General features: G+C 41.6%; 1 protein-coding gene across 1 annotated transcript in view; it reads right to left on the bottom strand.

Moving 5' to 3' along the window:
* Positions 1 to 13,076, bottom strand: part of furina (furin (paired basic amino acid cleaving enzyme) a) — an 84,490-nt gene extending 71,414 nt beyond the window's left edge. Inside the window, exons 1-2 of the mRNA XM_085762475.1 lie at positions 13,018 to 13,076; positions 7,665 to 7,989 (exon numbers count right to left, since the gene is read on the bottom strand). Coding sequence (XP_085618601.1) covers positions 7,665 to 7,874 — 210 coding nt within the window. The 5' untranslated portion in view covers positions 7,875 to 7,989; positions 13,018 to 13,076. The remainder of the gene's footprint in view (positions 1 to 7,664; positions 7,990 to 13,017) is intronic.
* Between the last annotated feature and the right edge of the window lie 2,402 nt (positions 13,077 to 15,478).

Raw genomic sequence — 15,478 nt, 5'->3', positions numbered from 1 at the left:
ACTAAAACCTAATCACTCTAACAACTTTGAAGTTAAAGGTTGTTGCAATTATGACACCGCAGCTCTGCCCCTTTGTTATGGTGGTATTGTACAGTAATGGGTTGTCAACTAGGCCATGGGTGCAGTAAATTGTGCGACACAAAGTACAGCCGGAATGAAGCCACGCAACATCGCAACAAAGAGCAAGTTAAATATTGAGGCTCTGCCGCATCATCAGTAAGGAAACTTTCATGAGCTGCATACAAGATGGAATAGATGGTGAAAGCCTGAGGCCATAGACAGAGAGGCACAATGTTTCAAAACACATGACTGACCTAAAAAATATAAAAAGACTTCTATCTACACTGGTACTTAAACCAGCAGTCAAGCTTACCAGATCAAATGGAAAAAAGGGGCGCTTTTGTTGGAGCGCCGACCACAACTGATATATTTTTCAATTACGCTTTTGATCTTGTGGCCATTTGATCCTATTCACACGTTACGCCAGCGGTTCTCTAATGTCTTCTGGCATTCCTCCGTTCAGAAGCAGATAAAGGTTCACACCCCTTCCCACCCCATAGTTCCTATTGATCGTTAATGATGGGGACGCAATGAATAAAAAGAGAGAAAAAAAAGGATCCATGTTGAATTTTGGTAAAATAAACGGCAGCACAGCAGCCTTAGCAAACTCTACTTTATTTTCCCTACATGGATCAATATTTCATTTGTTATTAATTAAATTAGTTGTTTTTTTTCCAATGTTTTCATCTTGCTCATTCATGCACTTTACTGCAGTGGCAGTGAAATATACTGTAATGATTTCTACAATTTATTTAAATCGTGTCAGTCCTGCTCCTTCTTAAATCACTTCTTACTCCTAATAGTCGGCCCTTTAATCTCATTTCACTATTTATTTAAATACTGGTGTAATGGAGGTGCAATTGAAACAGACAAATATTTAAACTAAAGCCCGGGTCTGATGATGTGGGCAAGAAAAGGTCTTTAAAATGTAAAATAGCCATCCAGAGATGCAAGTTGGCAGTTAACACCCATTTACCACTGAGTGAGTCAGCCGTTTTTTTTCATTTTATTACTTTAACTTAGTTTTAATTATTCCCCTTGTTCTGAAATGGCCCTGCAATCTAAAAGTGCAGTTGGAGTGAGAGGTGTAATCCATTGCACATCACATGGTCATGGCGACCTTTTAAAACTGATAGTCCGCGTCATTTCGGGTACATTAATATTCATATTCTTTACTGGCATCATCTATTGTATCTCTGTTAACAATGCAGTGAAGAAGCAGCAGCTGAAGCCGAAGCCGAAGCCAGCAGAGACAGTTGGGGGCTCTGCATCAGGGTTGTACATGAGTTGCTGTCAGGCAATGTTACCATAAAGTTTCCTCAGTGACAAGCAGACAGCACCACTGTCACAGCGGCTCGCTCGTCTTGACTGATTAGTGCCGACTGAAAAAGGAGATGGACTTTTACTTTTACTGACTTTTGGCCTCAGACAAACCAAACCAACCTTGAAGAGCTGGCACCTACGAAGAGAAGCAGATGCATCTCTTCAGTCGGCATGACATGACCGGCCAGTTGTCTGTGTTCCTGATGTTGTAAAACATAATGGGAAGCAGAAAATCACAACAAACAACATAAACTGGCCAAGTGTTGTTGTTTTCCAACTGAACCGTCACATCACGAGGTGGGGGGGGGGCGGAGGTACAAACTGAGAATGTGTCTGAAATCAGAGAGCTGTCACTTGTTTTACACACTCAGCTGAACAAAAGCGTCCTGAGGGCCGAGTCCATTCACACAGTGACACATAAGGCCAACAGGTGGCCGGCAGACAGCAGCAGCACCCGATGTCCAACTGTTGAACTCATGTGACTGAGCCCAGACATCTGAGCCGATGTGTCAACAACAACAAGCGCTCTAGATATTAACTAATGACTCATCCTGCCTCCACTTTACTATTATATATCAGCAAAAACACATGGGCATCCCCCACCACCAGCACACAGTATATAAATATGCATAGAAGTACATACATAAATAATATACTTGCTGGAAATAGAGTCATGTCAATTTTATCCATATAGCACCAATTCAAAACAAAGGTTATCTCAAGGCACAAAATAAAGAAGACAATGAGTTAATCATTTTTTTAATTATTCCCTATAAATCCCTCAACAAAAAATGTAATCTAAATATTCTGACAATCTTTCAGGAAAAATGCCAAATAGGAACGAGTGCGGTTTCCACTTAACAGTACAGTAAAATGATTATCAGACAAAAAAAAATAAAGATATCTGGAGACATCTCCATGAGCTCTGGGAACAGACATTTTTCACAAAAGACATTTTATAAACCAACAGATTAATCATGAAAATAACCTGCTGATTAATCCACAGTGTACGAACGTAATCATCAGCCGCAGCTGTTATTGTGACAAGGAGATAAAGTTACACATTGCAAAGCAGTGAATTAATGTGAGTTAGTGCCTCTTAAGGCATTTAAAGAGTCCTACTGGATTATATCTACAAAAATAAACGTAATCTCATCGAGCAAAATTAGATCAAATATTACGATCTACTCAACAGGACCTACGTCTGTTGTTAACACAAGTAGCTTTTTAGGTTTGTTGCGAACAGCATGACTTTACAACCTCGTATTCACTCACTTACACACAGATGGAAACAAGCCGAGGTGCAGCCTAACTAGTCCGACCATCGAGGCCAATTTGGTGTCTTTCCCAAGGACACTTCAACACATGAACCGGATGAACTGGGGATGAACTGGGGATCAAACCACCAACCCTGTGATTAGTGATTAAGGATTAGATTACCCGCTGCTGAGTCACAGCTGCCGCCGCCGATGCTGCGGAGTTATCTCTGTTAACTAAGATTCAGGGTTTCCTGCTGTGGGCCTCGAACCCAGGCCGATCTGGTTGTAACAACAATAACCCACGATGCCGAGCGCTGAGCTCACGTTATTGCTATTAACTGCAGTGTTTACAACAACACGTCGCCACACGACAACATGCTTAATGCATGTGGACGGAGGAACATAGAGATCTGACGTGTTATTTAGGGTAGAGGTTGTACGGATGCCACAGTGCGAGCAGAATGAAGGGGGAATAAAAACAACCATCATCAGAGCTATAAAACCTGCGCAGCTGCAGTCTTTGATCCTCCCCTCAAGCTCTCCTGCCTAATTCCAACACCTGCACACAGTCAGACACAGCTACATGCACAGCCCCACAGCGCAGGCACGCCATGCTTGGCCACACAAAGCAACTCTCATTTCCTATCAGCTGTAGGCAAAAAAAAAAAGGCTTAACAGATTTGTTTGTCCCCAGCTCTAAACTAATGGCTTCATTTTAATCAGCGAACAGTGACGTTACGCAGTCAGGGCAGTGGCACGACACAACAGCATCTTTATTTCAGTCACCGTTGTGGTTATAGCTGACCTTTCAAAGTTAATGAACAGAGGGCATTCATCAATAACATGCCGAGGGCGAAACAGATGCGACTGTTCCATATCATTTATTCAAAGGTTTCTCATGGCAATGTCGTGTTGTGGGCTCCCGTGCTCTTTGTCCCCCGCAGAACGCCTCCTGACATTATAGTGTCTGTCTGAAGCATTCAATTTAAAGAGGAACTATAGGCAGGATCTTTATCTTAACTATGATTAAACAGCTTTGGAGTAATTTGGTTTATTAAATGGCTTAACTTGTTACGAGCGTGTCACTTATTGCATCTCTTGGCTGAGTAACAACTTTGCAAGATCGGGGGCCGCTGCCTCCCAGCTCTCGACACAAACGCGCCCCGTAACCTGTAATCTCTTGTTAATGACAGATTAAACTACACAAATATACACGTCATAACATCGTATATGATATATAACGTTATCTACCGCTCTATTGATTGATTTCTCGCCGGCTTCGTTGTGAACAAACGCACATGGCCAGGACGAGGGTTAGCAAAACAGCGGGAAAGAGACCGGACTTACATAGCTCCTCTTTAACTAGAGCTAAAACTAACAATTATTTACATCTTTATTAATCATTTGGTTTGTAAAATGTCAGAAAAAAAAGGTGAAAATGATCAGTTCTCAAATGGCGAAGGTGACACCATCATTTCCACCATCAATTAGTTGCCGATTAATTCCATATTTATTGACCGTGTGATATTTCAAGTTTTCATCGCAGATCTAAACTGTGAGCAGCACAACCAGGTGAATTTTGATGATTATCCATCCGATAACGTATTTTTATTCATTTTCCATTTGAAGGTAAGAGGAGCCACCCCGAACAACTTGCACATGCAACACAGCGGTTCACCTCTATGGCGATAAGTATCTGTCTCATGAATTTCTGTTTAATACTTCAAACTGACTTTTTCATCTGGTGTCAGCAGCCTGACACGTGCACATTAGGGACACAGGTAATGATGAAATGCCAAGCAGCACACAGAGGTAGCCATGGTGGGTATATTTGCACAAAGCACATACCAGGTCAGTTTGGCTTTTTTCTTTTTAAGGATTGCTGCGGGTCAAAGCTGGGTTACTCCGATCAACCTCCTCTCCTGCACAAAAATGCACCTCAGGTCAGAGATCTATCCCATGAAGCTGCTTTAATAAGAGGGATCACTGCTACAAAGTAAAAACCTGGAACATCTGTTTTTACTCCACTCTGTGTTTCAGATATGAGAGAGCTGAAGGCTTTACTCAGCATCTATCCAGCTAACTTTATTAGGGCCTGCTTCGTTAGGCGGACCCCCGCTCTGCTGTTTTTCCATCTTAGAGCCTGTGTCAAAACCAGCTCGTCAATTTAGCTGTGGTCAGACGCAACAGTCATTTTTCTCTCCCACGAAATATCATAAAATGCTTAAGCGAGCTGCTGACACGGAGCAAACAGCTCATCATCATCTCCAGTGCGTGGCTTTGTGAGTACATGTGTGTAATTGTCTGGATTCCCTCGTTGTGCGCGGCCAATACATAGTTAAAGGATTTAAGTGTGTAGGATTAGTCATTAGTCTGCATGCTGTGATTCAGAGCACAAATAACATTCCTGGTCATGACCAGAAAGACCATACAGAGCAAAGCAGAACAATGTTGGCTGGAACAGCGGTGAGACGAGGGACTTGCACATCTGCAAGAGGAGCTGCCTGTTCTCTGACTGTGAGGCTTTTTGTTTCATTTTGTCTCAGTACATACTGTATGTTTAGCAGGAAGAAAAACTCATTTTTGATTCCAGCGAAATGTTTTGTGTTGAAATACCAAGTTTAAGTGTCAAGTCACACCGACCGACTGTAACTGAGCCTGACAGATAAAGGTGGGTTGTGCAACAGACAAATTACAGCTCTGAGCTCCTAAAATGCTGTCGAACGCCAATAGAGGAAAATAACAGGGTATTTGGAGTAGTCTCTGCACAGCATCAACATCTGCAAGGTTACCCACAAAGATTAGGTAAACTGGACGGATAGGTGCTTGGGAACAAAATAGCAGAAATTTCTACCCATATAACTTGTAACTTTACTGTTGAAAGAAAATTCAAACACTTCTTTGTGTTATTCAGATGCTTTATCTCAGTTCCTCCTTTTGTTTGCTTGACTTTTGAATAGTACCCAAGACGACGAAGACAAATAATACAAGTCACACAAAAAAAAAAAAACACGCCTGTAATCCTTCTGCAGACTCTATTAATTTACAAGTCTTAATGTGTGTGGGAGGTTTTTTCTTCAGGAGAGGACATGATGTTACAGGATAACTTGGCTAATTAGTTTCCACTGAGGTCAAACAGGAAGCCATGAAAAAAAGACATCCAGGAAATGTTTATCCAAAATGCACTGCCCACACCTACTGTGCCTGGAAAACTATGGGCATAATACGATCTTAATAATTTAAGGCTTTCTTCATATGAATAAGACAATTAACTACAAACTATTCTAACTTCATCATTTCTGCGCCAACAGATTTGCAGTATCTCTGCTTTCTGCAAAGGATTATTGTGGCTGTTTCTGAATATAAAATCACACCAGAACCAGAAAGTAAATTACATCTCAATCTGTAATTATCTGTTTTGCTAAATCAATAATTGCATTGCTAAAATTGTGTGTAGGCCTGATTTAACCGAGTCTGACTCGTGAGCCTTTGTTATAGTTAAAACAGAGCATCAACACGGTGATGAACAGAGTCTGTTTATGTCTGAGTGAAGCAGACCTATGCATATTATCAGTCTGGAGAGAAACACTCAGCTCCTTACAAGACAGCCGTAGCGACACAAATGCATATGAATGAACAATAATGACTGACAAGAAGACGCTTAATATTGGTTTTCACTGCAGCCTTTTTAACTAGTGTTTTGTTTTTCAGTGGGTGAACAATGCAAACAAGAGGGAACCGAGAAACACAAAAACAAAGAGAAGGATATACTCTAAAGATATATAAAGGTATATTCTCTGACAGCTGGGCAAACCGAAGAGCTTAATGAAACGAACTTTGAAATAATAACAGAGACTCATAAACAACTCATTATAAGTTAGCATATTTGATGTGGATAAAATACACTGCCCGTCCAAAAACAGTCACACACTCTAATATTTAGTTGGACCAACTTTAGCTTTGATTACGGCAACCATTCGCTGTGGCATCGTTTCGATAAGTGTTTGCCGAACACGATTATTCAAGATTTTTTTCCGACCACGTTTCTTCCTTGAAGATCATGGTTCCCCACCATCCCTCCAGTTTTTAATTATACATTGGACAGTTTTTAATCCAATTTTAGTAATTTAGGCAATCTCCTTAGATGTTTTATTTGCTTGATGCCAAAAAATTTGACCCTTCTGAAACAGATTAACATCTTTCCACGACCACAGGATGTGTCTTTGTTCCAACATGGAAATGAGAAGCTACTAACTGCATCAGTTAGATTATCCAATGGGAGGCTCTTAACTATTAGCTTAGTTAAATCCAGGTGGTGACTTTGTTTGAACGGGCAGTGTATAACACAACTGGGCCACAATGTAAATTATCTGCAATTTGCAAGCTCACCCCTTCATATTAGGAAAGTGATTAGTTATTTTAAAGTAGAAGTAAGCGATATTTTTGTGTTAATATAAGTCTTAAATAGTTATATCTTCCGACAGCAATCACTTACATAGAGTGTTTGGACCGAAACACGGGTCTGTCAGTCACTCTGCTCTGCTCTGAGCCGAGGAGAAAACTTTTCTCGTATCCTACAGTTTTTATCCAATGAGGAGAGAGAACGGCATGAAGGGCTGTGTGTGCAGCCAAGGGATGCGCGTGAATGTGGTGACGTAGGGACGAGGACTGTTATGGTGCGTTCAAGGCAGCCCGTAACTCGTGTTTTTCCGACCTGTGAAGTCGTACCAGTTCGATCTGGTACGAGTTCACGGGTCGGAAGTTACGAGTGGCCGTTATAGTGACTTTCACAGGTAAAACAGGTCGGAAAAACACGAGTGGGTTGCCTGGAACGCTACAAAGTCGTAAATTGTGACTTGAAGCTGTAATTTACGGTTTCAAAAGCCTGCCTGGAACGCAGCATTAGCCAAAACGACCGGACCACTTACTTCTGCTTTAACTTGTGGCCGTTACATTACAACTAGTGAAACTTTGTCATCCTTATCATAAATTACATCTATTATTACATAGAGTTTTACTCACATGTCCATGGTTGATGAATCCATGTTTACTGGCGATTCGTTCAGCTTCCTCCGGACCCCCCGGTATGTGGACAGCCCATGTGTTGGTGTAGACCTTCTGACCCAGCGCTGGTTCCAGCCCAGAAACCAGCAGGACCAACAGAGGCCCCAGCAACAACTCCAGCAGCCTAAGCTTGCGGCCTTCAGAGGGAGATGGAGGGCCAGAAGCCATGGGTTCTCCTAGTGCAGCACAGTCTCTGAGCACAACGCCTCTCCGACAAGCCGAGCTGCCCGCGGTACATGCAGGTGCACTGGGAGACGAGGAAGGGAACAGTCACACAGCTCACCTGACGGGGGAAACAAAGGAGACGAGAATAATTTACATATCTGAAGAAAAAAAAAGTGCAGAAAGCCTGGTAATAATGATGTCACTGCCTGGTGAATCATTCCTTGTGATCCCCTCATGACCATTAAGCTGCAACACAAAAGAAGCCTGTGCAACCTAGACATGTCAAGATTCATAGGGAAACTATTCACATGAGGCCAAATGAAGAAGACTTGGTCAACACTTGAGGTTTTGTTCTTCCCTTTGTAGTCGATCTCTGCTCAGAGAAGAGAAACAGAAACAGCTTGGTGTGTGACACATTAAATAATGTATTCATCTGTTCTTTCTGTGAAAGAAGAAGAAGAACGACAACTACCCCAACGTTAGTTTTGAGCGGCGTGCTATAGAGCCGAGCCAAGTGCAGGCATTTGATAATCCCACAGGAAGTAGTGAGTGAGCACGTCGACGTCGAAAGCCTGATGTTGTGGTCAAGACGCACGGCGTTCTTTCTACACTCCCATGGGAGGATACGCTACATGAAGCTTGCGAAAGGAAAACGCTTAGGTATACAGGGTTGGCAAAGGAGGTGGAGAAGTGTGGTTGGAAAGCCAGACTACGCCCTGGATGCTGAGGGATCAAGACGCACTATGAGGTGAAGCAGCCACTCGAGGGTGGAGCTCCATGCCTGGGGCCGCGACGGCAGCAGACAAACACAACTTTAAGTGAAAAATGTTTACCTACGGTGGTGGATGCACCGATTTGAGTGTGGGCAGTTTGTTGGTCGGTGCCAAGCCACAAGAAAACACAGTCTCATTATGAGTCAGACAAATGAGGCTGCACAGCTACAGTCGCCCAGAATGAGCACAGACACTGATCTGCACGGGCTCATGGTTTAATTATCTGCTGATACTGATTTTTGCCTCCAAGACGTTGTTTCAGAGCCGGGACGACGGTCAGCTGTGCTAAGCCTATTGCAACCCCGAGGAGGTGACGGGACCACACCGAATACAGAGCTCCTACTGTATGCAGCCACATCTCTTCTCCTGATCCAGGAGAAGAGCGTTTTCTCCAAGCTGGTGTAATAGTCGTCCTATAATGGCCCCCGTCTCCAGGGTTGGCCGCTCAATGGAAAAAAAAAAAAAAACAATGACTGAAATTTCAAATCAAAGCGCCATCACGCCACTCTCCTAATGAACAAACAAGCTGCTCAAAATTTCCCTGGACAGTTTGTTGTGGAGAATGAATCCTGTTTTGAGATGTGACTGGAGCTTTCTTCTGTGCACACAAACAGTCGTTTATTATATTATCACTGAGGTGTTTCATATTGGAAAGTTACTCAATGCACAAAGCACCACGGATAAGAATGGACAATATTCATTTTCAAGTCAATGTACTTTTTACTTAAAGGTATAGTATGTAGGAATTCCCCCCATCTAGCGGTGCGGTTGCATATCTGAACGTATTCTTGATGTTGCATTCACGTGAAATCGGGCAGACGTCAGACAGACAACAGACGCTGCATGTAACAGGATAAACAAGCGTCTATGTTAACAAGTGGTCCGCCAGCACGAGGCAAAACAATATAGGCAGGGCTTGAAATTAGCGGTCGCCACTCGCCATTTGCGACCCAGATTTCTCTGTGGCGAGACAGATTTTTAACTGTCTCGCCACTTGGCGAGCTAGAAAAAAAGAGACTCCCAATCTGTTTCCAATATAGGCGTGACAATATGTTGTCATGGTGATGTTGTATTGTTTACCTGACCCACGTTTTACCGTCTTTCTCTCGTCGAGTAAAATGACATCCGGTTGGTTTGCCGACGGCCGTCTGCCTGACTGCACCTGAATGCAACATCAGTGCCTCCGTCCTTCCTCACACTACACAGTGGTGACAGTTTTAACAGGCGCTACCTGGGAAACTTTCTCCCCGAGCCGACAGCTCCGGTGAGTTTCCATGGTTACCTACAATCACGCTGCCACTGAATGGAAAAAAAATGGCGATGCAACATGGCCGCCTCAGTTCGGTGCGCCCCCCCTTATGTATTTGTAACGACTTGTAACAACTCATTCTAAAGGTACGAGAAAGCTTTCATTTGTATGCAGGTGTGATTCGACTTCAGTGAAATACGTATTTATGAAAGCAATATTTGATTTTTGCTAATAAAAAGCCAAATAAGTTACACACTGGGGCTTTAAAACAGTTTAATCCATCAAGTGTTTTGACTGACATCTGTCTACTTGTCTCTTCCTGATTATCTCTTCAGCTAAACGAGGAAACTACTGGAGCACTATCTGGTTGATTTGTTGGAAGACTTTTATGTGGAGATGATTTGCATGACTTGCTGCCAGCTGCCATCTATTGCTCCATTCATTGCTTTAGTAAATCTCGCCACCATTAGCCGATGCATCCAGTCTTGGTTGTAACATTGGTTTCTTTATCTGGTATATTGAATTAGCTTATACGCTCAAGTTGCCACTTCATTAGCTAAGCCTGTGTAATGTAATTGAATCTTAAGACGACATCCCTAACCATAACATCTACCTTCACAAAGCTCATAATGCTCAATTTTTCATGACATTGTTGGAAATTTAATTAAACGCCTCCCACGTGCCTATAAAACAGGACAGGCAGCAACAACAACAAAAAATTATAAAAGCCTCTCAATATAAAACAACCCAACGCCACCTCTAACTAACTATGACCTCAGTAATAAAGATATAATTGGATCAAAATATTTTCTGCGGTGTCACAAAACATTGAACATTACTGCCGTCATAAAAATAGTCTTTATGGGACAATATTTGTGCTGGATTACATTAAAAATTGTACATGTGTACCTAATAAAGTGACCACTGATTGGGACAGAAGAAATATTGTATTGGCCGAATTACAAGACATTTTTTATTTGTCTAGAAATAAGGTTTTATAAGGAATTGTGGGTGTAGGAGTGCAATATATTTATAAACATGTCCTGTTTCTAGATTGTATTATAGGTTTTTTGCCTTATTACTGAATTAAACTAACACATGTTTTCATATTCTGGATAAAACTGAGTCTTCAGAGACGCTCAGTCTTAAAATGTGTTATAAGACCAGTTTAACCAGCAGTTTCTGAAGGCTGGTATAATGGGTTTTGTTGCCACATAGAAAATAAATTCATGAGTACAAACAAGTTTTTCCGTTAGATTATCAGATTTAGCATAATCTTTGTTTTACAAATGTCTTACAGAGGAATTCATCAGGATATAACGCTTAGTTCAGCAATGACTTTGAATTGATTTTCCTGTTACTATCACTCTGTATGCCATTTAAAACAATTAACTTTGTTCTATTTTTATGAATACTGTATAATGATAATGGTCTCAAATTATGTGGGAATGCAAAACAACCGTCCCAAACCCAAGGGGAAACCCTTAGTTGTACCCGTAGCCCATTTAGCAACAAATTAGTCATGTAGCCAAGATAACTGCATTTACTGTGAAGCTTTTCACTCTGTAATTGTTGCAGCCATCGCTCCATATGCTGTGAGGTAGTTGAAGTCAACGATAAGCTTGGTTTCCAATCATTAACTGCGTTGTTTCATTAACATTTAAATGTTAATTTTTGCAGGCTTTTTTAATTGGACTCGTCCTTTTCACAGAGAACATTTAAAGGTCTTTTCAAAACAGACATCTGTTATTCTAATCAAGATTTGATTTGAAGCTATATCTATTTAGAAGAGGCCCATTATCAAAGCGGCTAAGGAGTTTTGTTTTATTTAATAACACATTCACAGGTATTAACCTTGACATGTGAAGCACTTTTAGAAGTAGGGTTAATCTTCTGTATACATTTACAAGTAAATAACAATAAAACCCACATTTTATCACATTAGACTTTGACAAAATGCTCGTTCTTTCAGGTATATTGGAAAAGCTACAGTCCAGACATTCATCTTTATCAGGGATGCGTTAATTTGGTATAAATTCCCTAAATGGAAGAACTGCTCTTGTCACTGTAACAATCCATTTAGTGACTAATTTTCCCCGTCTGACTAAGTCCCCCGATAATGTCATTTCTTCTTCTTTGGTGCTTGCATTGTTAAAACATAATTCCCGTGAATTTGCACACACACACTGAACAATGTCACAACTCCTTTTGGGGCATGCAACTTCCTCATCAGCCACGGACTCGAACACAGATAACAGGCTGACAATGAAGCGACTGCATGTTTGGCCTTATTGCTTACAACCCTGAAATGTTTGTTATAAAAGAAGCCTTGTTTAGTCGGTGGCAATTCAAATCAATATCCGCAACCCTTGCACCCTCTGTAATTAACAGACGGATGTGTGCAAGTGAACACAATGTGGAAAAACTAAAAAGACTCTAAAGGCTGGCGTGTTTCTAAAGAGCAGATGCTGAGAACTTTTCAAGATGAAGTGACAGGTAAAACGTCTCAAGGATAGACAGGAGGATAGACTTTGGTTGAGAAGCCGCAGTACAGGAAACTGCATCATCAGTGATCAGTGAGCTTACAGGTCAGCCCGTCTGTGAGCTGGTCTGACAACCTGCTAATCCAGGTCGGCTTTTCAACAGGAACTGTTCATTCAATAGATACCTGGAAAACAAACTGCATCCACATAACAGACGGGTACGGCGGCGTATAAACCAAACAAAACGTGTCAGCTGCCAAGGCAAAGAGCCTCTCGGAGGAGAACCAACTGTAACAGCTCCACCGCCGCCTCCCAGTCCTTCCTTCCTGCTCAGTTAAACCCATTTCATAGAAAAGAAAAAAAAAAAAAAGTAGCGACTCGAGGATCCACAACCAACACTAATAACATGTTTACTTCTTATAATCATCAGCTCAATTCCTACCAACGCTGACGCACCACAGTAAATTGCTTCCACTTCTCACTTCTCTCCTGTTTTGACAGGCTCAAATGTGACACTTCAACTCTGGAAAATTAAACCAATTTTAAGTATTTATCTTCTTAACATTTTTTTAAATACAGCACACAATGAAAATGAGCCAACAAGGGAAAAAATAAAAGAAAAATATGGTGATATCACTCACTCAAGCCTGTCTTCTCTCCCTGGATGCAACAAGTAAACACAACGAGAGCGTCTGCGAGGAGGAGCGAGGCTCTGTGTGATTTGCAGACTCGCTCCGATTTTTAAGCCCAGACGCCCGTGACCTCATCCGAGCGCTCGTCCACTCACTTTTCTAAACGTCAGCAGCAGCAGCAGCAGCATGAAGCGCCATGCACACACACATCGTGGCGAAAACAAACTGCCCAGCTACTTCACTGTTGGCGCGAGACGGAGCAAGAGGCCAACTGTTGCACCCGACCGAGTGGTTGTTTTTTCCTTGGGTGTTGCATCAGTTAAACGCTACCACATGTCACACTGTGATACGAGAGGTTATAACAGACGGAGAGCGCCGCCAAATTATAATCAACTCTGGTTTGATTGAACACATAGGACAACAGCAGCAGCCTCGTTACCAAACTCATCAGCATGCTCTAAAAAAGGAAACAGTTTACGCCTCATCAGTTTATTATTTACATTTTAATGAGATAAAAAAAAAACATCCGCAACTATACATTTATCAAATATGACCCTTGTGCTCCCACTTTAACGTCTTATAATTAGTGTCGCCTCTCACAGTGTGACACAGAAGAAATCAATATCTCCCTCACGCAGCCCTCAGGAGTGCGTCTGTCTGGGAAGTAGCAACCTGTGACTATAAAGTGACACTAACAATAGAGACTGTGAGTAAATTCATTAATGTGCCATAAACAAAACTAAAAATAACACCAGCGTAAAACCTCATAACGCTCCCCGGCGATGATTGGTGCCAGATATAGCTGCGGAGAAATACCACAGAAAGATCTAAAACCGCGATAAGGAGGCGCATGCAGCATCATGGCAGATCGTATAGAGCGAAGTATACGTAGTACAGATGTAGTACAGATGTCACAAGATGTATGTAGCAACCAGGGTTTATTACTGTAGCTTTAAACAAACAACATGTCCCTGACATATATAGCAAAGTAAAACATACACAGCCAGCAATGCATCATGGTTAACACCTGCAAAAGACTCAATTCCTTAATATGTTTTCATAATCAACCCAGCATCATGGGGTGTAGAGCAGTTGTACAGAAAGTGAACCTTTGCTGTAATCTTTGCGAGTATGCTGTAATATTTTTATAGGATTTTTCATTGTAAAACCCATTTAATGTTTAATGGGTTGTCTCTCAAAGAGCCTAACTAGATAGAGCTACTTGAAAACAATAACATAACCTCTCTCTTGCCTCTTCTTCCCCTTTTTTTTCCCACCCCCTCTGGTACATTTGTTGGTTTTGTTCCTCCCTAAATGCTGTCAACTATATACTCTTCCTGCAACAGTCAGCATAACTATTACTATTTCACCCAAAAACACTTAACAGTCATAATATTTTCTGCTCCACAAGCAACTCTAACTAGCTAATTCCCCCTTCTGATTCGACTTTTCCAGCGATAAGACTGAGAAGAACATGTGTGATTTCCATTACGGAGCTTGTATGGCGAGGAAATTCCTGCTCGACGTGAAGAAAACACGGCTACATGTTATGTACATGGACACGGCACCTGGCAGTCAATGAACAATGTGCTTTGTGTGTTTCAGAAGCATTGTTTTCATTTTTTTTTTAAACATGTAACTGCGTGTATGGGGCTCAATAACTTTGCTCTAGACTAGTGTTTGTCCATAACAATCAGCAGCACAACAGAAGGAGTCGAGCGAGTCACGTACCATAGTATCTCAGTGTAACATCTGCTGTGACACTGAAAATCCAGCGTTGGGTTACACTTTATCTTTTCACTTAATGTTCGTTCATATCAGAGCAGATTATGTTTCATCTGATAAAAAAAACGAGTGGAGAAGAAAGAAAGAAATGCAGATCAGAGCCAGCCAGCCACAGAGGTTAATAACTTCACCTCAGGCCCAACAAACAACAGATTTATACCCTGAATGGCACATTTATAGGTGCAGCTGCGTTTCATGGATCTGCTTCTCTGATATCAAAGTTGACTCATAATTAATCCACGAGTCACAGCCGTCGCCGCCTCCAATAACCACTGATACAGTGTCAGGCAAAAGTTTGGGCACCCCTGGTCAAAAATGTCTGTAAATGTGAAGTGGAAGATGAAAGGATCTCCAAAAGGCATGAAGTTAAACATGAAACACTCTTTTTTTTGCAATATTTTAAGCAATATCAGTGTGTTATTTTTGTTTTCTACAGTTTTTTAGAGTGACAAAGGGAAACAAAGCAGCAGCCTGCAGAAGAATGGGGAACCCAGGAGACTTGGGCTCTCAGATAACTTGTTTATCAGACAAGATATTTAGTACTAGTTTCCAAAGGGGGGGGTAGTACAGGTATACAGTACTAACTATGCAGGGTGCCCAAACCTTTGCTGTGGCCCCTTTTCCTTTTCTGTCATTTTTGAAAATGTAAAAGATGAATATATTATTGTCTGAAATGTAAAGGTAA

The sequence above is a fragment of the Trachurus japonicus genome, chromosome 3, assembly GCF_045865225.1.
Source record: "Trachurus japonicus isolate A0001 chromosome 3, Traja_1.0".
Lineage (NCBI taxonomy): Eukaryota > Metazoa > Chordata > Actinopteri > Carangiformes > Carangidae > Trachurus > Trachurus japonicus.
The sequence above is the reverse complement of the archived record's forward strand: the minus strand, read 5'-3'. Positions and strand labels throughout refer to the sequence as shown.